Source organism: Schistocerca gregaria, chromosome 3 (genome assembly GCF_023897955.1).
Source record: "Schistocerca gregaria isolate iqSchGreg1 chromosome 3, iqSchGreg1.2, whole genome shotgun sequence".
NCBI classification, from domain to species: domain Eukaryota; kingdom Metazoa; phylum Arthropoda; class Insecta; order Orthoptera; family Acrididae; genus Schistocerca; species Schistocerca gregaria.
Genome location: NC_064922.1, coordinates 835,803,149 through 835,827,448, shown reverse-complemented (window position 1 = coordinate 835,827,448; position 24,300 = coordinate 835,803,149). Strand labels below are relative to the sequence as shown.

General features: G+C 39.7%; 1 protein-coding gene across 1 annotated transcript in view; it reads right to left on the bottom strand.

The window, feature by feature from the left end:
* Nucleotides 1–16,256: 16,256 nt before the first annotated feature.
* LOC126354655 (ribosomal RNA processing protein 1 homolog) overlaps nt 16,257–24,300 on the bottom strand; it is a 43,227-nt gene continuing 35,183 nt past the window's right edge. The window contains exons 5-8 of the mRNA XM_050004431.1: nt 23,685–23,953; nt 20,669–21,728; nt 20,159–20,423; nt 16,257–16,503 (exon numbers count right to left, since the gene is read on the bottom strand). Coding sequence (XP_049860388.1) covers nt 16,355–16,503; nt 20,159–20,423; nt 20,669–21,728; nt 23,685–23,953 — 1,743 coding nt within the window. The 3' untranslated portion in view covers nt 16,257–16,354. The remainder of the gene's footprint in view (nt 16,504–20,158; nt 20,424–20,668; nt 21,729–23,684; nt 23,954–24,300) is intronic.

The window sequence follows — 24,300 nt, the reverse complement described above, 5'->3', positions numbered from 1 at the left end:
GGCAGTTGTGGCATCTCAGGCCAGTTTTGAGGGTGCAGTGCCACCATCCAACTAACCCGTTACTTTGCGGATGGTGGGCTGTTGTATGAATTTTTTTAATGCTGCAGATGTTACATAAAATGGTAAACAGGACAGACTCAAACTGCCGACCTTGGTCAGTGGTGATGGTGGTCGGGCAGCCAATCCTGGCAATCCATGAGGAGACGAAACCTTTGGCCACAGTTCCAGCAGTGATGTCGGGTAAAGGAACAGCTTCCACCCAGCGAGACATGTGGTTGATTGTGGAGAGAATATATCAGTGACCGTCTGATGGTGATAGTGGACTGATAAGGTCGATATGTATATGACGAAATCTTCCTTGTGGAATGTTGAACTTGCCTAGTGGAGGAGTGGTGTGGCAGCCGATTTTGTTGTGTTGACAGTAGACACAGCTGTGTGCCCAGGTCTGACAGTCCCATTTAATATTTTTCCAAATGAAACACTCAGATACGAGCCATGTGGTGGTGCGGACGCGAGGGTGAGCGAGGCTATGGAAGGCGTCAAAGGCTTGCCAGTGCAATGTGGGCAGGAGCAATGGCCGCAGGGTGCTGGTTGAAGAATCACTCCACACCTTGTCCAGAATGCTGGGGAACTTGGCTTTGGTAAACACAAGAGATGTTTGAGGATCTGCGAGGAGACCTTGAGATTCCTCGTCAGAGGCCAGGAGAGTGGCCAGGTTGGATAAGTCGATGATGCATGAGGCAGTATTGATCCACGAGAAAAAATCAGCGGGGATGTTTTCCGTGCCTTTGATGTAGCAGACATCTGTTGTGAATTGAGAGACTAAATCAGAGTGGCAGAAACGCTGAAGGGGTGGGTCCTCGGGATGGTGGCAGAAAGCATCTACTAGTGGTTTGTGATCAGTAAGGATGAAGAAAGAATGGCCCTCAATGTCGGGGCAAAAGTGTTTGATGGCTTCATAGACCATCAGAAGTTCCCTATCAAAAGCATAATATTTCTTCTGAGCTGTAGACACTTTTTTTAGAGAAGAAATGAAGGGGAGAACCCACGTCGCCTTTGTGTTGCTGTAGTACTGCCCCCACCGCAATGTCGCTGGCATCCGTAGTGGTGAACATCTCGGCCAACGGGTCAGGATGGGCGAGTGTCACGGCATGAGCTAAGGAAGTTTTTAGAGCCTTGAAAGCCTCCAGCATAGATTCAGTCCAGTGAACTGGTTTAAGGCCTGAAGTCTATTTTCCCAACAGCAAGTCTGTCAGCGGGGCCTGCATGGAAGCGGCAGAAGGCTGAAGCCAATGGTAGTAATTTATTGTAACCAAGAAACGTCGGAGTTATTTTTAAGTAGCCGGAGGCGGCAGTGATGTGATGGCCTGCACACAGGATTAGGGAGGCTGTATTACATCTGTGGAGATGGTGTAACCCAAAAATGTGACAGAAGACTGGCGCAATTGGAATTTGTCCTTGTTGACCTCGACACCATTGGAGTTCAAGGTCCAGAGGATCTTGGATAAATGATTTTCGTGTTCCTCAGCCAATTTGCTGAAATTGAGTATTTCATCCAGATAAGCAAAGCAAAACTTGAACTGTTGTAAGATTGAGTCGCTGAAAAGTAGTCATGTTTGTGCCGCTTTTTTCAGGCCGATCGGCATGAAGTTGTATTGGAACGAATCGAGTGGCGTGATAATAGCTGTCATTGGAATGTCTTCTGGTGCTACGGGAATCTGGTGATAGGCACGTTTACAGTCAATAACACTGAAGATTGTGGCACCCGATAACATATGAGTGAAATCATTTATGTTTGACACTGGGTAATTGTCATGTCTGTATGAGCATTTAAGTGTCTGTAGTCACCGCACATTCGGAAAGAACAGTCGTGTTTTGTGATGAGATGAATCGGTGAAACCAGTTGCTGTCTGACGCTTGCAGGACACCTGCCTCCAAAAGTTTGTTAATTTGCTGCAGGGCCCCGCACAACTTAATGGGATTAAGGCGTCTAACCTTGTGCCTAATAGAAGGGCCGGCAGTGGTAACTATCTTGTATGTCATTCTGTGAGTGGCGGAAGAAACTGAGAACTGCACTTGAGACTGAGCAACGTCCTGACATGAAGTTTTTGGGCAAGTGGGGCACGACGAGACGTAACCGTTAGTGCGAGTGAGAAAAGGCAGCACAAAAGTCACATGCGTATTACGTGAGTGTGGAGTGCACTTATTTGGCGAGGTCGGCTGCACGCACAGCGACTGTCTGTTGACAGCCTTACTGTAGGTAACCGGCGTGGGCGAGGGAGGCATTGGCATTGTGTGGGGAACAGCGATGTCTGCCGAGTCATGTGGATGGTGCAGGAGAGAGGGGGAGTGACAGCTCAGGGGAATGTTTATCAACACAAGGGGCGGCTGCCTGCGCGGTGGGTGTGGTCGTATCGCGCACGCCAACTGTCATTAGAAGCACTGTTCGAAACACATGGCACTGAACGTGGCAAGCGTGTCGGGGGTGCAGTGTCTATCAGACGTGAATCGTCACAGGCAATTAATGTTTTTCGACTAACCTGATGAGTGCCCGAGCTGGTGTCTGCTGGAGAAACATGATTGGATGGCGGCACTGTGGACTGCAGTTTCAACAGCGAGGTACGAGCCATGACAAGCTCATTGTAAGTGTGTGCTATTCGTTGTTTCAGCTCGTCGTTTTACCAGCAGAGTTGTACTGCCGAGTCATATTCTGACCATAGGTTAGTGACACAGATCACAATGTCGCCTGTGAAGGCAGAGCACTCACATACTAACTCACATGTCACAAGAGAAACAGAACGTGGAACATAAGTGCAGGAGCACAGTATCTGAGTGTTACTGGGATGATGTAGCACTGAGCCCTGAACCACATTCAGAGAGAGTTTGTAATGTGACAAAAAATCCATACTGAGAATTTGTTCATCAATGTTGGCAATGTAGAAAGTCCACGGAAAACACAGAGAAGGAGATAGGTGCACCGTAACTTTGACAGAACCTGAGGTTTGTAACGTTGATGTGTTGAGAGCTCATAGAAGTGACCTCATCGGTGAAAAGGTGGGAGGAGCCAACGATGTGGGTATGATAGACACGTCAGCACCTGTGTCGACTAGGAAGACAAGCTGAGATGAAATGTCGGTCACGTATAAACAACTGCTCGGTCGGGTGGACCAGTGGATTGAGTGCAATGCGTGAGGATGCCTGTGAGGTTTCCCGCAGGACTTGGCGTCTTCTACATCCTGCAGTCGGTCTTTGGGTGTTGACAAGGTAATCGACACTTCTTGGCATCATCACCAAAAATCTTGTGGTACCAACAATACAGATGAGCCAGATGTGGTGATGGCGGTGACTGCGGCAGCAGAGGAGGCTTGTCCTCATTGCTTTGTTCCGGGATGGGATGTATTCTGGCACATATGGTGTGTAGGTGATTCTTAAGTACTCGGATGGAGGAGAAAGCGAGCAGATACTGCCAGGCAGTGCAGACGGCATGGATGTGGAGCGAGCTCTGCCTCTGCCCACAGATGGCCAGTAAACAGGAGCAGTTGTGCCAACCAGTGGTGAGTGGTGTGCTGGTCGGTGTTGTCGTAGCAGTGCATACAGCTGGTCTGCGATGCAAAGATGAGAGCCGATTGATTTGAAGGAGTGCGGTAGCAGGTGAATCTGTAGGTCAGTAGGTAACTTGGCAGACCATAACCCCCACAGATTAACGTCTGGCACCGTATGTATGTTCACTCACAAGTAATCGAAGGCGGTGCCAGAGTTGTGATGGAGTTCGGTCCCCAAGGTGCTCCTCGTACAAGACCTTGATGATTAATTCTTGTGGTGAGCAGGTGAGTCTGTCTAATATTGTTTTCTTTGCAAACTCGTACTTCGGTGGAGGTGGTGGCGAGAGGAGTAGATCACAAATTAAGTCCGAATGATCATGGAGGTGCGTGACAAGACATAGGAATTTAAAGTTGTCGTCGCACATATTATGTAACTTGAACAGATGCTCCACAAGCACAAACTATGATACGGGGTTGTCCTCGTATAAAGGGGGCAGCTTTGGCAGATGGCCGGGGGCGGGGGGGGGGGGGGGGATGAAGGTAGCTTAGGTGTATCTTGAAAGGCGAAAGGCCTGCTGGTCCATGGTAGGGTTAAGCACGTCCGAAGCAACAACGGGTTGCATTGTTCTTGATGTGTCATGAAAACATGCTGCGGCACGCATTGACGGTACTTTGGCAACGAGCAGTTGCGCAACACGTGTGGTGGTCCTGTAAACTGCACCAGAGATTAGAGGTACAGATTTGAAACTCTCCACCTCGGAAATGACGCGGAAGGCCGGTACGGCAGACACAGGTGGAACTGTGGGAGAGGCGAGCGGCTGAACAGTCGGATTCGGGTCCCCCCATGCGTGGGGTGGGGGGGTGGGGGGGTGGTGGTGGTAGGGGGACAGTTTGGTACTTCGTGCAACAACAGTGTGAGTTTTCTGTGCACATTGGGAACACACTCCATGTGGTCCGACTATAAATTACTGGTGAAACTTGCAGATCACATTGTTGCGGTAAAACGTTCCTGGAAGGTGAAGCGCCGTAAGATGGGCTCGAGCCCATGTGGTTAAAAAACTGAGCAACAGGTCTGGTGGGTGAGCAAGGGGAATTTGGTGCATGAAAATGCCCATCATTAGTTTGTGAGTGAGGCAAAACTGGAATAGGTTGATAGCGTGTGCGTTTTGCACAAATGGCAGCGTTTCACACGGCAGGACTGCAACTGACGTTGTGGCCCATTGAGAGTCAAAGTATGTGTTCGAATGTAGATCACTTTGAACTTTACATGATCAGTCAGTAGGTACATAGTTCTGAAAATGATCCACATCACATTTCACACGTTGGCAAGCACAGGCCGGCGACACGAAACCTGAGTCCATTGTTTGAGGTGACGGTGTAGCACTTGACCATTGTAGAACAACAAAGTTTGAGGGTAACTTTGTAGGAGATCGCAAATCACTGTCGGTTAGTGGAGAGCCGGCCGTTGGCAAAGGACTGGTGTGGTCTGGTTGTCGTAGCTGGGCCTCCAAATCTTCAAACAAAGCGTTGGGTGAGGTAGCCATGACATCTTGCGCATAACCTGTTGATTTACAACACCCAGCATGGAAGTTGCAGAAGACGTATAAACTTCTGGGGCCCCAGTATGGGAACGAGATATGATTATCATTCGAATGCAGTAACTATCTCCATTAAATTCCACATAGAGATATATTTCGTTGCTAGTCATAAATGTGTACACAGCTTGAGATACAGAACAGAAATAAAAACTAACATGGAGGTTCAGCAGAGCAATAAGAGTCCAAAAATGGTGTTAATCATGGTCGATACGACCTATTGACACCACACATATTTATATGTAGCAAAAGATGAAGAGAACACAGACTAAAAAATTTTGTACTACAGCAAACAGATGGAATGGAATGGAGCAGTGTCAAAAGATAAAGTATTCACTAAAAAATGTAGCATTTATTATGGAAAGTCATTTAATAAAAGAAATTAGTTTTGATAAATTTTACTGACAACTGGTTTAAATTTGCACAGCAGGTAACCTTTAGGTCTGGCACCACAAAGTGCAGTTTGTCAATGTTGTGTGAAGTGGACCTTGCAGCATCAGACCTGAAGATGAGCTGCAGTGCAGACCAAAGCCAGTTGTAAGTAAACAATAAGTTGTGATCCAGATGGTGCTTGCTTGTTTATTATAACAAAATGGTCACAGGTATTAAGATGTGTCATCAACTATGAAATTAGTTTTGGTTTGAAGCTTTTAAAAATTAGAGAAAATATTATTCAGAATTGTTTGGTGTTTCAGTCACGTGAAAAGGTAATAACAATAAGTTGTACAGATAACTTCAGCCCAAATTAATTGTTTATTACAAAATCCCTTCTGTCACTTGTCTACAAGAGAAACGCTTCTATCATTTATAAAGTTTGATAAATAATCACTTAGCTGATGTCATCGGTGTGTCATCATTACACAATGCCGGTCCGCAAACCATAAGTGTAATCCATATATTTGCTGCTGTAATTGTCCTCTTGAAAATGACCACTAGTTTGTAGATGTAGTAGGAGAGTGCAATATTTACAGAGACTACAACCTTAATGATTGTTCTGTTTAATCATAGTGAAGTCAATTTTGTGATAGTATCAAAATCATGGCCTGTCGTATGTGGTTTTTAAACATTTTGTGAGTCTGATGGTTTTCAACTTATCTAATGGAATTGTGGGTGGAGCTGGGAAGAGTCTTGATGGTGCCACATAGTATGACATACGAGGTGACCTGGAAAAGATAGCTACTCAAACCGGTGGATCAAATGTTCACCTAATGCAGCTGTTTCAGCATCAGGATAAGACTCTTCTTAATACTGCTGTTAGGTGTATTTACATGGGGCTTGAGAAGGCACTGATGATGGAGGGTATGGCTTACATTCCTATGGTGACATTTGAGTCTATTGATAGAATGTGTTTCATAGGGTATGGGCTGGACCTCATTAGGTGTGGGAAAGGGACGTTGGCAAAATTTATAGGCGATAAGTGTATAGTTATCTATAGGTCTTCTAACTGTGATTTCAGGACATTTTTGCTCAAGCTAATATTTTTGGATCACTTTGTAGAAAATATAAAAAAAATAGTGGTATGATGACATTTAATATCAATTGTGTAAGTGATTGTACAAGGAAAAGAAAAATTTCTTTTATTAAATGACTTTCCATAATAAATGCTACATTTTTTAGTGAATACTTTATCTTTTGACACTGCTTCCATTCCATTCCATTCCATTCCATCTGATTGGAAGACCTAAATTCATATCATCTGATGCAGATTTTCCAGACTGAGTGCAGGTGATCAATAGCACAAATATAGACATTTCTGTTCATTTTTCACTATCAGAAGAGGTATATTGTTAGTAAAAGGGTACATGGCCTTTCAGACTATGATGCACAAATTTTAACACTAAAAGAAATTCATGTGCATGAGTGTGCCCGCACACACACACACACACACACACACACACACACACACACACACACACACACACACACACACACACGTTAAATAAAATTAACAATATAAGGAAAAGGAAAGATCGCTACTCATCGTAAAGAAGACACATAGAGTTGCTGACAGGTACAATAAAAAGATTTTTACACATATAGCTTTTGGCCAAAGTTTTTTTCAGTACAGACACCATGCACAAATTCACACAAGCAAGCAAACCTCAAGCACACCTGCTTGTTACCATCAGCAGCTTCAGTTGGTGAGCAGCAATCCATCCTTTTCCTAATACTGTTGATATTTCAACCTGGAGTTTACATTGTTTGAAAACACCTGTAGTTTCCACTGTTTGAAAACATATACACATTCCTTCATAGAAGCAAGCACACCCCACGCACATATGACCACCAACTCTGGCAGCACGGACCAGAGGTGAGGTGTACTTGCTTGTGTGGATGAATGTGTGTGTGCTTTCTTTTCACAAGGGGGCTTTGGCTGAATGCTAAATCTGTATCATAAAGAGTCTTTTCATTGTGCCTGTCTGCAACTCGGCATGTCATCTTTAAGGTGAGTGGGAAATTATCCTTTTCCTTCTACTGTTCATATTACAACCCGGAGTTTCCATTGAATATCATTAAACTATTTAGAAATGTTAATCCAGTATAACAAAGATATTTTTGAACATCATTAAAGAGCTGATAACAGAGGATACAGTTAATTCTTACCTCATTACATTTCTCAAGGTCTTAGAAAAGCGCTTTCCATTAAAATGTCTAAAACATGGTACTAGCACGAACAGGCAATGTGGTGGCTAATAACTAATGGGATAAGAAAATTACATCTACATCTATACTCCGCAAGCCATAGTGAAGTGGATTGCAGAGGGCATGTCCCATTGTACCAGTTATTAGGGTTTCTTCCCGTTCCACTCATGTAGGGAGCGAGGGAAGAACGATTGTCTGAATGTCTCTGTCCATGCTGTAATTAATTAAATCTTACTCTCAAGATCCCTGTATGAGGAATACATAGGGAGTTGTAGTATATTTCTAGAGTAATAATTTAAAGTCAGATCTTGAAATTTTGTTAGCAGACTTTCTTGGTATAGTTCATGTCTATCTTCAAGAGTCGGCCAGTTTGGTATCTTCACTATCTCTGGGACAACCTCCAATGGATCAAACAAATCTTTGACTATTCATACTGCCCTTCTCTGTATATGTTCAATATCCCCCGTTAGTCCTACTTGGTTTGGGTCCCATAAACCTAAGAAATATTCTAGAATGGATTGCAAAAGTGATCTGTAAGCAATATCCTTTGTACACTGGTTGCACTTCCCCAGTATTCTACCAAAAACTGAAGTCTACCACCTGCTTTACCCACGACTGAGCGTATGTGATCATTCCATTTCATATCCCCACAAAGTGTTACACTCAGGTATTTGTATGAGTTGGCCAATTCCAACGGTGACTCATTGATATTACAGTCATAGGATATTATGTTTTTTCGTTTTGGAACTGCACAATTTTACATTTTTGGTGTCTATTCTTTCGGACATGTCCGCAGGAGGAGAGACCATACATATGTAATTCTTTCAGACATGTCCGAAAGACCAGACACCATACATATATAATAATGGTGATCACAAGCAGCGGATCATTTCTGTGCAGATGCATACATACACTCAAACTCATGCGGGAATAGGCCTTGCCATGAGCATTGAGATTAATGGGCAGGGAGCACTACTTTTGTACTGTGTGGAGTAAACTGAGAATGTGAGTTTGCTGGGGGGCGTGTTTGGGATAAGTCCATGCATCTGTGCTAATTTCTGTGTCCTCAATGACTTAGGGGTTAGAGTGCGTGCCTAGTAAGCAGGAGGTCCCGGGCTCAAGTCCTGATAGGGCACACATTTTCAACTCTCCCCATTGTTATCAAAGTCCCATACACATCTGATGTTTGTACTTCATTGAAATTCCATTCTGCATGGCTGTCATGATCCACCATGGTGTCTGTTCTTTCAGACGTGTCCAAAGGAGCAGACACCATACATATATACCTCATTATGTTTGAGCTCAGGGTATGTAGAAAAAAGTGGGAATTACATCAAAATGTCATAAGGAGTCACGACTGAGCTGCAGTAGCCCATTACAAACATTGCTGTCAGCTCTTTACAATGTCTTTAGAAAGGGTAAAAGCATGTGGTATGCAAAGGGAATAGTTAATTCTCAAAATAAAATTAAAACAATGTGGTCAGTCATGAAGTAAGTGTCTGGCCAACAGCACAGGGTCAAGGGTACAAGGTCAATACACAGTAAAAATGTTTTTGTTAGTCATAAGTCAGATAAATGCACAGTAACTAACAATCCCTTTTTCAATGTAGGAAGTGAGTTAAATATAAACTTACTTTCTACAAGGAATCATAAAACTCTCTTAGAAAATGTAACAATATTATGAAATGCTGAGTCATAGATAGGCACAACAAAAAGATTGTCACAAAAAGAGCTTTCAGACAGTAAGGCCTTTGTCAAAATTAGATGGCGCACACGCACGCACAACTGCAGTCTCAGGCAACTAAGGCCATACTTTTACAATAATCCTATATTCCATCCTGGATTTTCTGTTGTTAGTCTCTTAGAAAATGGGTTTCCAAGGCTGCTCTTTCAAACATACCTCCATGATACTGTCAAGGAGGAAACTGAGCCAATAATAAAATCACTAAAGGCTAAGGACTTTCATGGATATGATGGAGTATCTAGCGTGATACTAAAGTACAGTGCTGCATGTTAGCCCTGTATTTAGCCACATTTATGATTTTTCCTTTAGGAAGAGCCAGTTTCCTAAAACTGGCAACTCAGAACTGAAACTGCTTTATAGAAAGGGGTAAAGGGATAATGCAGACATATTTAGACCTATTTCTATGCCATTGGTATACAACAGTAACTGATCATTTCATTTCATATAATTTGCTGTTAAACATACAGTTTGGTTTTAGAAGTAGTTTAACAAATGAAAATGCTACATTCTCTTTCTCTGTGAGGCAATGAACAGAATAATCAAAAGTCGTGAACATTAGGCAGTTGTTTCTTGTGATCGCAAAATATTACAGCAAAAGATGGACCATTTTGGAATAAGTGGAGATGAAACCATATAATGAGTATCAAATGATTAAACTTTGGTTCCATTTAGAACTGATGTCCACCATCATATAAGAGTATGAGGTCTGACACCTGTGGCCATGAATACTCTCTTACAATTCATGAAGATTGCTGGCTGGGAAATATTAGAACACTACAACTGTTGAAACTGAGGGTAGCTTACAGTGAATTAGCTGCAACCAGTTGGCTTTGAGGACATTTAGTTTTACATGGCACCATTTCAAGATGCCTGTATCCCATATTTGGATGTATACTATTATTGTCGTGTCAGGAACATTGTGCACTTAGAATTTCGCAATGGAAGTTTTTAAGGCAGGTACAGTAAAACGTCATAAGTAAAGAAACAATGTTCACAATGGGTGAACATAAAATGCATGTTTTGAGGTATAATTTGTCGGCTTGGTTTGTAGCAAAAGGGGTGCCATTCATATCAGCGGTTTTATCTATAAACATTAACATCATGGACACTTAAGTTTGACAACATGTGCTGTGAGCACTGCTGTGGTGTCACATGACAAAGTAGCCCAAGAGCTCAGTATGTGAATCAGGCCTACAGGTGACAGAAGATTGTACGTGCCTGGTGTAGTTCTTCTGGAATACAGTTGTTACGAGTCCTGGGGATGTTCTGCAGTCACTGCACTACAGTCAACTGTCTTGGGTGGTAGATATGATGCTGCTATGTCCCTCATGCTAATGATTCGATGTATTTCAAAGTTGTAAAGGTGGTCTTAGTTGCATGTGCACATCCCATGGGCACACAGGGTTAGAATCTCCATCTGAAAACTTCCAGTAATGTTAAGACATACCCAATAGCCATCACATACTCACACCATTCTTCATCTACGGGAGTGACTTTTCCATATTGAAAATAAGCTCACATAAGAACGATAGTTTGATGAGCATATGGTATACTACAGGCACGGAAATACTTTAGTATCAGTTCAGTGGCATTTGGTCCAGATGTTCCACTTTAGATTTCTGTCAGTGCATCTTTCCTTCAATAACAACCAGAATATTCATATCACATACTTTCCTTAGCCTTTATTTAAATTCTGCACCAGTTTCCTTTATTGTATATCACTCTTTTCATTTGTTTTACCTTTCCTCACATTTCCTCCTCCTCCTCCGGGCAAATCTTTTTCATAACCTTTTATCTTTCATTTACTTCATAACTGACAGTACTTATCTGTTACAAAGATCTCATTGCCAGCAGTGTAAGGAGTGTTCAAATGAAACAATACGAAACATCCTAACAACCAAACTGATTGAAATTTGCATAGGCAACTGTGGGATAACAGAACGACTCATCTAAGGAAGCAAATGTAGTGTTGTCACTTCTCCCTAAAAAAAAATTCAAAGCTGTGCCCTCAGCAGGTACAATGGTGCTCACTGTTCTTTTCGACATTTGAAGTTCGAACAGTGACGTGTACTGAGACACACACCGTAGCCTACGAAAGTCCATCAAGAGCAAACAGCCTGGGCTGCTTACAGAGGAACTGATTCTGCTCCATGATAATGTGTTTCCACACATCTGTCCGCCTCGATAGCTGAGTGGTCAGCGCAACAGACTGTCAATCCAAAGGGCCCGAGTTCGATTCCCGGCTGGCTCGGAGATTTTCTCCACTCAGGGTACTGGGTGTTGTGTTGTCCTAATCATCATCATTTCATCCCCATCGACGAGCAAGTTGCCGAAGTGGCGTCAAACCGAAAGACTTGCACCAGGCGAACGGTCTACCCGACAGGAGGCCCTCGTCACACGACATTTCATTTTTTCTGCAGTCACACCAAATGTAATGGTCACACTCAAGTAGGAGCAGCTTGAGCATCTGCCCTGCGACTTTCACATGTTTGGCTGCAAAAACATCTCAAAGAGAAGGAAGAGTTGCCATATTTGTCAGAAACTGTTTTGATTTCAAGAATATTGATATTAATAAATTTTGCTCACAGCTTCACTTAGAAGCTTCTGCAACAGAAGTAGTATTTCATAATAAGTCCTTTATAATAGTAGGTATATACAGAGCTCCTTCAGGAAATTTTAACCTCTTCATAAAAACTCTGGAAGCTCTGCTGTCCCACCTCATAGCAAAAAACAAGGAAATAGTGGTTGCTGGAGATTTTAATGTGGATTTATTGAAAAGCTCTGTCAGTGAACAATTATTGCAGTCAATAACACTATCATTCAATTTAGTTCCTACTGTGAACTTTGCTACTAGGACATGTAAATGCTCTGAGGCTGCTATTGATAATATCTTTGTAGAAAAATCTAGGGAAAAAAAGTCATATCACAAAACCAATAGTAAATGGGCTATCTGATCATGACATGCAGTATCTTGTGTTAAATGTTGAAACTTGTCAGGATAAAAATATATTGGACTCAAATGTAAATACAAAGCATTCATTAATAAAGTTGCCTCCACTATTGAGAATTGTTTTCCCCTAAAGGTAACTCAACTCACACACAAGTCAAAAAATAAACCGTGGATTACACAAGGAATAAAGATATCATATGGGACAAAAAGGAGACTCTGTCTACTATCTAGGAACAGCTCTGAAGTTAGAATCGCAATGCATTACAAAGAATACTGCAAAATATTGAAACAAGTAATCCAGAAATCGAAGCAGCTTTATTATGAGAAAAAGATAATTACATCAGGTAACAAAATAAAAACTGTTTACGATATTGTGAAGACAGAGACAGGTGGGACCAAAAAGGAAGAGGAACAGATAGCTCTAAAAGTAAATGAAAGTTTGGTAACAAGTACAGTTAGTGTTGCAGACCTCTTAAACAACTACTTAATTTCTGTTACTGACAGCTAGGGGGTTAACATGTTTGGTAAACAGTGCAATGGAGTATCTGAAACCAGTCTTTAAAAATAACTTCAGTAAAATGGAAATGACACTCACATCGCCCAAAGAAGTAGCATCCAGCATTCCAGTGGATATGATAACATATCAACAAAGTTAATAAAAGAGTGCTCATGTGAATTAAGTTCTATCTTAAGTTATTTGTGTAATCAATCTTTTATCAGCAGAACATTTCCAGACTGGCTAAAATAGGCTGAAGTTAAGCCTCTTTACAAGAAGGGGGATAAAGAGATACCGTCAAACAATCCACCAATTTCACTTTTGCCGGCTTTCTCAAAAATATCTGAAAAGGTTGTGTTCAAGTGTCTCCTTAAGCATCTGACTGCAAATGATATATTTTCCAAGTCACAGTTTGGATCTCTGAAGGGTTCTGCTATAGAGAAAGCTATTTACACTTACAGTGAGAATGTACTTAATTCATTAGATAATAAATTGCAGGCTACTAGCATTTTCTGTGACCTGTCAAAAGCCTTTGACTGTGTGAACCACAGCATTCTTCTAAGTAAATTAGAGTATTATAGTGTCACCGGCAATGCTGCGAAATGATTTGAGTCTTATCTATCTAACAGGAAACAAAGGGTGTCGTCGTGAAATACCTGTGCAGTAAGCAGTCAGGCTTCTTGTAGCTGGGAATTAGTTTACAGGTGGTGTTCCTCAAGGTTCCAGTCTGGGCCCACTGCTTTTTCTTGTGTATATTAATGACCTCTCATCTGTTACATTTCCAGATGCTAAGTTTGTTTTGTTTGCAGATGATACAAACATTGCAATAAGTAGCAAGTCAAATACAGATATAGAAATAGCTGCTAATCAAATGTTCACTGACATTAATAAGCAGTTTAAAGCTAATTCTTTGTCATTAAACTTTGAGAAGACCCTCTATATGCAGTTCAGAACCTGTAAGAGTATAACTTATGAAGACAAGCAGATCGAAGAGGTTGACAGTGTCAAATTTCTGGGGTTACAACTCAATAATAAATTCAGTTGGGAAGCGCAAAACCACAGAAGTGCTTAAGTGCCTAAACACGTCTGTATTTGCCATGTGAATGATGTCAGATGTAGCAGATATAAATATAGAAAAAACTTGCATACTTTTATTTTATTATGTCGTAAGGGATTATATTCTGGGGTAACTCATCAAACTGAACAAAAGTTTTTAGGGTGCAAAAGCATGTGATAAGAAGCATTTGTGGTGTAAATTCAAGAACACCTTGCAGAAACCTGTTCAAGGAACTTTGTATTCTCACCACTGCTTCTCAGTATATTTATTCCTTAATGAAATTTGTTGCAAGTAATACATCTCTATTTCCAACCAATATCTCAGTACACAGTATCAATACTAGGAATAAGAAGAATATACATAAAGGCCTAAAATCACTTACCTTGGTCCAAAATGGGGTCCAAATATTCAGGAACACACATTTTTAATAAATTGCCAGCAACCATTAAAAACTTGGTTTCAGATAAAGCACGGTCTAAACAGAATTTGAAAGACTTTTTGATAGGCAACTCCTTCTACTCCATAGATGAATATCTTAACAGAGACTGTTAAATCAGCTTAAGTAAAAATATGTTAGATTTCAGTTTTGACAACACTTGGTCACAACAGCCAAGATTAGGTATTCTGTGTGCGATAAATTTATTAATAGTGGATAACACTGTTTCATTCTGACAGTGTGTTAATTCTGTAAATATTAGCTGTCCCAGTTTACTGCATTGTATTAACTTATTTTCGACTATCTCCTGACAAATGGTCAGGGTAGTAAGTATTATATTCAAATGTTTTATGTCTTACTTTTTGACATGTTCCACCCCACGAGAATCATCTCATTTTTTGGGTGTATGGAACAAAAACTGAATCTAATCTAATCGGAAGTTGAGGACTGGCTCCTGTCAGGGTCATAGGAATTCTGGAACATGGAATCCTTTAGCTTGTGAAACAGTGGGATAGTTATACTGGGGCATCTGGTGATTACTTTTGAATAAAGACCTCAATTATACCCTAGTGTTTTTTGTCTCTTTTCTTTTGAACACCCCCTCACACTGTAGAATTGTCAGAACTATTAGTTTATTGTTACTTTTGTAATCAATTGTGTATCTTGAAATCTAGAGATTCAGCTGCATTCCTGTATGGCCTTACAAACTGAACTAGAGGTCAAGTTATGTAACTAAACATTTCTTTTAGTCACTTGACCTTATAGTTATATCAAACTATAAGGTCAAGTGACTAAAAGAAGTGTTCAGTTACATAACTTGACCTCTAGTTCAGTTTGTAAGGCCATACAGGAATGCAGTTGAATCTCTAGATTTGACTGTTTGTATTAGTCAAATATTCGGATGGACAGCTCTCACCACCAATAAATCACTGGGAGCAGTAGTGCCATTGTCAGCTCGTGCTGTGTTGCCATTTCCATGATGCAAAGCATTGTGCCTGCCAGATCTCAAGGGGAAACTGTCCTGAACACATTCATTTTGCGCATTTCAATAAAAAAATGTAAAACTCTGGCCCTAATTAAAACTAAGAACAGATTTTTGACATGCTTAGAGATGCTATTAAAAAGTATACCGTAAGATTTAACAATGTATGAAAAGAAGACAGATTGCTATTTACCTTTTTAACACACATTAATACATCAAAAGTGAGACATACACCATTCATACACAAGCAAGCACACGAGTGCTGTGTCTCTCTCTTTTGATGATGAAGGCTGTGTCCGAAAGCTTTATGTAAGTACCTTTTAATTGTGCCTGTCTGCAACTTCATGTGCCTTTTTTATGGTAAGTAGAAATCTGTCTTTTGCTACATTGTTGATATTCCTACCAGGAGTTTCCATTGTTCGATATGTGAATTTAAGATTTTTTTATGGCATTTCTGTAGGAGTAAACTTTACAACAATTTTCTATTACTGCAGAGAGGGTCATTGTGGTGGCTGCCTGCAGACAGTACTTATTGACTTACTGCAACAAAATCCAACATTGGACTTTAAACATCAGATGCTAACAACTGCAAATCACAGTACAATTGTTCACATATAACAATGAACCTGTGTGTGTGTGTGTGTGTGTGTGTGTGTGTGTGTGTGTGTGTGTGTGTGTGTGTGTGTGTGTGCGCGCGCGCGCACACACTCCTGCCTCAACTTGGTGAGTAGGTTTTTATGTATGCGTTTACATATATAGTTGTTCTCAGGAATTTATAACTATGGCCTCCCATGAAGAACCAACAAATTAATTAAAATAATAAAAATATTGCTTTATTACATTGATGTCCTTTACAAAAGTATTTACAATTACAAGAAAAACATTGTTAAGTGCAAACAATTTCAGTAGTTACAATTTAAGTCTCTGTGACTTTCTATAGAAAGGATTGATAGGACTTGGTAAATGACCTGCTTTAAGCACTCCCTGAACTGGTTTTCTGTTGGCATCAAAAGGAATACTGGGACTCTGTTTGACAGCTTTGGGGTAATCACGAAAATCTGGAACAAGATAAAGTGATTTATATTTCATTAATGAATGTTTTCTTTATTAAAGCACTTAAATTAATATTGCTTGTTACCCTGTTCTCACAACAGCCCAATTTAATTAGTTAAGTACAAGAAGATAATTTTGGATGTTACAATGAAATACATCCACTCTCAGGCTTTTTATAACAGGCCATGTGAAACAATGTTATATCACAAGTTAAAATTAAGGGTTGGTCTGGAATTTTAAAATGTACAACTTCCTTTTGTCCCCTCTTAGAGACTGAATCATAGCTTCAATTTCCTATGACCAAGAAGAACACAGTTCTAATTTAGCACTTATAAATACTACATATACTCTTTGAAGAAATATAAGTATTCCATTCAGCGCAACACAATGTCCTGTGTTCCTCACGAGAAGGAAGGAAATTCCAGCAACCACTATAATATGTAGGAATCTTATTGTTATTTTCTCACTGATCTATTGTTTCATTTAACTTGATATCTGAAAGTTAAGAGCAATGAAAACCTTAATGAAGCATTAAACCAAAAATCAAGCACTTCTGAAAGCTTGAGTATTAATTTGTGCTTCTCTCATTTACCCTGCTGACAAATTGGGTAAAGCATTGAAGAAAATGCCTGATTCAACTCAATGGCTCTAGGAAAAGCTGTTTGGCAAGCAAGTGACAATGAATGAGTTATCGTTAATATCTTAAAAAGGAATTGCACAATGAAATGCAAAATATAGAAATGAATTTATACAGCAAAATAGTACAACAGATTGCAATGAAAGAACAATGAATGAATAAAGTTTCACAACTGGTTAACTTTTTATCCTCAAACTTTTGCTGATGTGTAAACCATATTTAAGTCTTAATCCTCCATATGGTCTAGCTAGGCTACAATGATAAATTAAGCTTAATTTCAAAAATTTAATAGTTTTTTCCTCCATGGAATTACTCTGTGCTCTGCCATCAACAGTTTTCCTCATCTTACACGAATCCAGCTTAACCAAGGGATTCTAATGTCTAGACTCAAATGAGATCAGCCACAGCTCTAACAAAACAGTTACCTTAGTTTGAAACTCTGCTTCAGCAACTTCTCAAAAGTGTGAAGATTTTTTATCTCCAACTATGCTCCCAGTTTAATCAAACTATTCCTGTCAAGGACTGATTATTTTTCATAACACAGCATGTATCTCCCCCCCCCCCCCCTTTCCAATATGACTAGACTAAACCCAATACTGAGAACAAGAGCACTGACCCTTATCTTTCATTTTGCTCGAACATTTCTTTCAGGATCTCACTGCATCTAGCCATGTCCCTATCTGTACCCTTTCCAATCTCTCTAAAATACAAGACAATGTAATATGAATGCCATTTACTCATTGGAAAGTGACCACTATAGCACGAGTCTTCCTACAGACATGGTGAATTGTAAGAAAGCTGGCCATCTAGATGCATATCACAACTTTCTACAGAGTTGCTTGAAATACCAATTAATTTTCTTTGTTTCTTCCTGTTAAACAAAAAGGATATTTAAAGTGTCAGTACTGTGTGGACAGTGATGATTCAAACTTCACTTTTTATTCACTACAAGGACATATTGTGGTATGCCTTACTGTGAAAGAATATCAGAGAGTACTGTAATAATTAATAGTTGCAGCAATCCAGGTCTTCATTTGCCTTTGATCGAGGAAAATAATAATTTTGCTGTTAACAAAGCTTTGGTAAATTCATACTGGACTGAAGAAAACAAAGAATAAAAATGCATGTTGTCAAGATAGCTAACTATGCAGTTATTTCAATGAGAAACTTTTCGTAATGAAGTGACAGTATTTTATTTGCAGTCAATAGTAAGTTTGAATCATCTGTTCATCAAGCCACAGATAAAATCATTAGCACAAAGAAAAATAATTACACAGTTTTTCTTTATCAATGAACACTAGTGTAATTTAACGGATTTAGTAACTTTTCAAATAATTACATTCATGTGGCCAGTTATCCAATACAAATGCTTTCATTGCTTAGCTTTAAAAAGTTTCTATATTAGAAAGGGCTTCCTTTTCCACACTTTTGCCTTCTACCAGCTTTTTAAGATATGCATAAAAATCATCTATAGTTTTACAATTTTCTTGTTTTAACAACACATACAACTGACTGACTGCAATATTTCATCCCATGTTTAAGACATTTACTACTTCCTGCAATACTTGAAATTGTTCTAGCTCTACTTTCAAGGACAACAGTCTTCGAGGACCTTTGTCTTTGTGACTCTACTCTAGTATTCCTAAACTTTGATTACAATTAACTTTGTGGCTGATGCTTTCATGAATCCAATCGTAAGGGTCAACTGTCAGACAAGTGTAGTTTTTGCTCACATGCCCTATCATGTCTGTTTTTTTGTGCATGTGTGCCAGTGACAGAGATTAAGGGGGTGCATTTGGGAAGACCACATTTCAAATCCTCATCCAATCAAGAAACAGTGTTCTGTAGTTTTCCTAAATCGAATGTGATTAATGAGGTGCGCCTTCTGAAATGGATACAGGCCATTTCCTTTCCCATCATTGACAATCTGAAGACGTGCTTTGTCTCTAACGGTCTCGGTTTTGATAGCACATCAAATTCTACTCTTCCATTTTTCTTCATAGATGACCCAAGCATGGGAGAAAATCTCCTTACATCCAAGGGCCAGCCTTGGACCTATTCTCCAATGAAGATTCCACCAACTGGCAAGATGGCTGAGCTTCGCAGTTGTAGAATATGATATGGAAGAGAAGAAATGTATTTTTGTACTAAAATGCAAGGTTGTCTTAAAAACAAACAGTTTCATAGTTTAACATGCAGAAATGGGTTATAGGAAAACACTTATTACAGATAACTTCTTTATATATTAACAGTCTCTGCATCAACGTGCTTTGTGTAAATTACTAATACCACCTAACAACATTCTGTTGCTGAACATGGAATGCATTACAACAGCAGGACCTCCCATTATTGTTTAATGGTTTGAAAAAATGTGGATCCCATCCAAATCCTCATTAAGTACTTCCAAGATACAGAGATAGCTGCTGGGCCTCCAATATAAACCTCACTTTTTAAATATATGCTACTTTTTTCCTTTTTGTTCTCAGTTTCTTAACATATCTCTGTATTTTTTATCAGAATTTTCTCCATTTCTGACATACTACTACTTCCACCACCGCCGCCACCGCCACCACCACCGCCACAGCCACCGCCACCACCAGCACCACACCTTTCTCTTTCCCACTCCCTCGACAAATGTGAATTTTTTCCAAGTTTTAGTTCTTTCTAACTGTTTGCAGCTCATTATTAAAATTCTGTAATTTAAATCTATGTTGCTATAACACTAGAGTCATCTACAAAATGACGTTTCACTGGGATCCAGTTTCAATATAAAACAGATGAAGCAAACATTCAATTTTATGTCACAAATCCATTAACAAAGCAGTCTCTATCTCAGGCTAAGCTATTTCTAGCTGCCCCCCCCCCCCCCCCAACTTTCTTACAGTCAAAAATGTCTCAGATCGTTACCTGTGAAAAATAAACCTTATTTTCACGTCGTGGTTTATCCCACATTTCTAATCAGTAAAAACAGAATTTTTTTCACTTTTGCATGCAGTAAAATTTGACTAGTTGAGAATTTTTACCATGTGCTATATTTTTATTGAGAACTATGTTCACTTTCTTGGCACTTTTTGGTGTTTTGGCACAACTGCTGTTGGAATCCAGTGTGGTTGTTAGCAAAGAATTTTCATTTGGGCTGGTACTATATTCATTTTCTGCTTTCTTTTCTTTCTTTGGTGTTTTAACAGAACTCTTCATCATTTCTGGTGCGGTTCCTGGCAAAGAATTTGTAGCAGTGCAAGTGGTCGATTCTGGAAGTTCTTTTGTAGTTGCGTCCATACTAAATGGCTGTTAAGGGGAAAAAAACTCATTAGCAATAATTTTTTACATAAAAAACTACATAAGTAAAGTCTATCAGTCTAAATAAACCATATAAAACTACAACATTACAAAGCTATACGATAAAAAACAATAAAGTGGATACACAGACTTTAATTTCATTTTCACAAATTATACTCACACTAAGTTGGAAGAGAGAGACTCTGACAGAAGTTCCACATAATTTTATTAATGTTCCAGAGAAGTTGACTTACTTGCGATACTTCTGTTACAATCCACGATGAAAGACTGTTCCGTTTCTTTGGGATGTATGGTGAAGAGGTCTGCTGTAAGGGCAGGCTTTTCCTTGTGGCCATCTTAGTTACATTTACACTGTTTCTGAGAGATTGGAGAGTATTTCCTATGCACAAACCCATTTCTTCTCTATGGATTGAGCCATTTAGTTTCTTTTTTGCACGTGTTTCTGGACTCTGCCTAGCAGCAAGTAAAAAGTTGCTACCACCTGTAACAGTATTTGATGTATGCACATTATTAATTTGATTACAGTCTGATGCACCACTAACTAAATCCAGATCAGAATGTTGGAAGTGGTTCTCATCATTCTGTGCTACATTGAAGGCTTTGCTATTCTGTTTACTCATTTTAGTTTTCCTTGGTTGACTGGCATTACTAGCTGTATGTGTGGGCAGTCCAACAGGAGCATGTGTGTCTATGTTCTCCTCAGCTTTAAGTTTCCTTTTCTTCTTTCCCTTCAGAAGTTTGTCAGGTAACGGCACTCCAGCATTAACTTGTTTACTTGGTACATCATTGTTCTCATTTCTATTCTGACACAGTACCATTATGTTAGATCTTTTTGAGTCTGCAACAATATTGTTAAATGTCACATTATCATTACCCTCCGATGTTAATTCATTTCCCTTGTTTTCCTCTCCACCTTTTTTAACAACTGTGTAAGACTTCTTTCCTTTATTCAAGTTGTGGGCACCTTTCTTTGGTTTCTTTACGTCACCACTGTTTTTCTGCAAATCACTTAGGTGCTCTGAATTTCCCTCAGACAATTTATGCTTCTTTCTTTTGCTTTGAACTGTTTCAGCATCGGCATCAGGACGCTTCCTTTTCTTGACGGGCTGTGGACTACTGTTATCATCACCTTCATCATTAGGGTTCTTTTGCAGCAGATCTTCTTCAAATCCAATTAGATCTTCTGCTGCTTGCCAGAGTTCTTCCTGGTGGTCAGCACGACTGGGACGATCTGTGGATCCTGGTGGCTTCTTAAACCCAAGTGGATACTTGCCGTTAGAAAGAGTAACAAATCTGTCAAGAGAATTGGGAAAGTTAGTAAAAATGCTTGAAAGGTGCTACTAGTTTCGCAAAATTGCAAAAGATAAAAAAGATTAAGCACCTTATACAGAGCACAAATGAAAGATGTGAACTAGGATTGTGTAAGTAATACAAAATTCATAATTTTAGAACCAATCGCAAAGCAGAGGCAACATCAAAAAGCAGAGTCAATATAATAAGTTGCTTTATTTTTTGTGGTGATGTAATATGGTTTATGAATACACATTATTTTCAGTGTAGTTGCACAGTGAATATAAATTTGCAGTACTACCAGTCAATAAATAAAATATCTTTAAAGCAATATTGGAAACATTATACTCAGGAGAAACACTTTCTGCTGCAGCAAGATGACCAGGAAGAAGAAGAAGAAGAAGAAGAGAGAGAGAGAGAGAGAGAGAGAGAGAGAGAGAGAGAGAGCGCACTCCTCCCACCCTGCAAAATGGAACAGTCTGCAATTCCCCTTGAGTGGATTGTGTCTTGACTGGGCATAAGTGTGACAGTCAACTTCAAGGTGGTCAATGCACATGGTAAACACACAGTTTATTGTATCATTGTGGGTGCATGAGCATGTAACACTACACGTAGGCACTGGGAATTTCAAGTAACAGCCTGTCAAAGGTGCACCTCAGTTTGGGACAAAACAAATCAGTCAACTGCCACAGGAAACAACATGCTGATGTCAGGGGCCACCACTAAGTCGTATCAGTGGATAGACAGGTCACAGTATAGGAAATTACTCACTAATTCAATGCTGAATAACCACAAACTGTGAACAGCCATACCAAGCAAAAATTCACTCCTCCTCGTTGCATACATCAGGTGTATCTCTGCTAACTGTACGTCACAGGGGACAAAGATTTGATGGACACAGGAAAACAAATATCTTATGCTCAAAAACAATGGAAAAAATGTCAACTGGATTAATGAGTTATAGTACACCTTACAACTTATGAAGTGGTAAGAATACTTGAAAAACAGGTGAGGCAGTTCAGTTTACTTGCCGGTCACTGGTCAAACACGCAGTGGACATATTCCATTGTGAAGGACATTTGTGTGTGAAGAAACTGGACCACAGGAAACTACTTGAATCATGTCCATCTATTTGTCTGCCTACAGCACAGTACAAGTATCTGCACTTTCAACAACACATTGCACGTGACCGTCACCCCTGAACTGTCAGAATGGGTTTGAGGCACATTCAACGGATGTTATGGCACTTGTACAACTGGTCAGGTAGGAGAGAGATATGCCCATCTCGAAACCTGCTCTGAGCAGTCTCCCTGAATTGTAGCTAATGGCTGAGCCATCATGGATCAGGCTCATTCTCAGTGTCCATGCTAAGATTCATAGCTGATGTTATCTGCTTGAAAACAACTATTATACCCTACTAATTCTGTTGCTCATGAGCAATATAATATCTGATAAAAAAAGGTCATCTGAGGACTTGGATCCCATTCTTCCTAGCTTGGAGCCCACTGTTTTAATCATTGAGCCATCTTTCCCGAATTTTGGCTCATGAATTGGGAAGTGACTGCAACAAATGAAGTTAGTGGTGTGATTATTATTGTCAATATAGTGTAAGGCTTGTGATTATAGTGGCCACTAATAGTTCATACAATTACAATTTTACTGTCAGTTTCTGGAAGAAAGTTACAATCTTTACAATCAAAAACAAGAATTACAAACAAGTAATAAAAATCAGTGGGCACCATCTTTGGTCATACTGGCCTGTATAATTAAATAGAGTACACAAACTATTTGATCAAGTTTGCAAGCTATATTGTACAATGCAATCAAATACTTTTACTTTATTATCTTTCATAGTAATGAGAATATTTGAAGTGTTAAAAGTTTGTGTAACATGTTGTACACGAACAGCAAAGCAGGAAAAAAGGTATAGCATTACTAAAATTTCATCTGTGCACTTACTGTGATACGAGAACATTCAATGCCTTCCTTTGTTTCACATTAGCAGCCTTCTGCATTTGTGACTTAAGTAATGAAGCAATTTCAACAGCATCAAAGTCTATAGTTGGCAACACTATATCAACCTTCCCAGCTCTAGGGTCAAGAAGCTTCTCTCCAGTCACTGAAGAAGAAATTTCATTTTCACCCTGTTCTTCATCTAGTTCATCATCTTCATTATCACTGACATCCACTGGTACCATGTCACGCCAACTGTTCCCTGGAAATCCAGCCTGAAATGACACAACAAACACAACTGTTTTATAAAGTGTTATATGGCTAGGTTTTCTTCATCAAGATATTTTACCTGGTCGACAGAAGTAAATATGTGAATGCAGGCTGTCACTCCCTACCCCATTTGCGTACATACAAGCTCCCCTCCCCCACCTTGTAACACCAGTATCGATTGTAAGTAGTTTATACAATGCAATTATATGTACATAACTATGAAGTAGTTGTTCTTCACTGATTAATATCTTTGAATTGTCAGAGGGAAGTGGAAGTTTGTAAAGTATATCTAGTGTAAAAACTTAATAATGGTTAAAAATAATGAAACTTTAAAAAATATGTATGCTCGTAA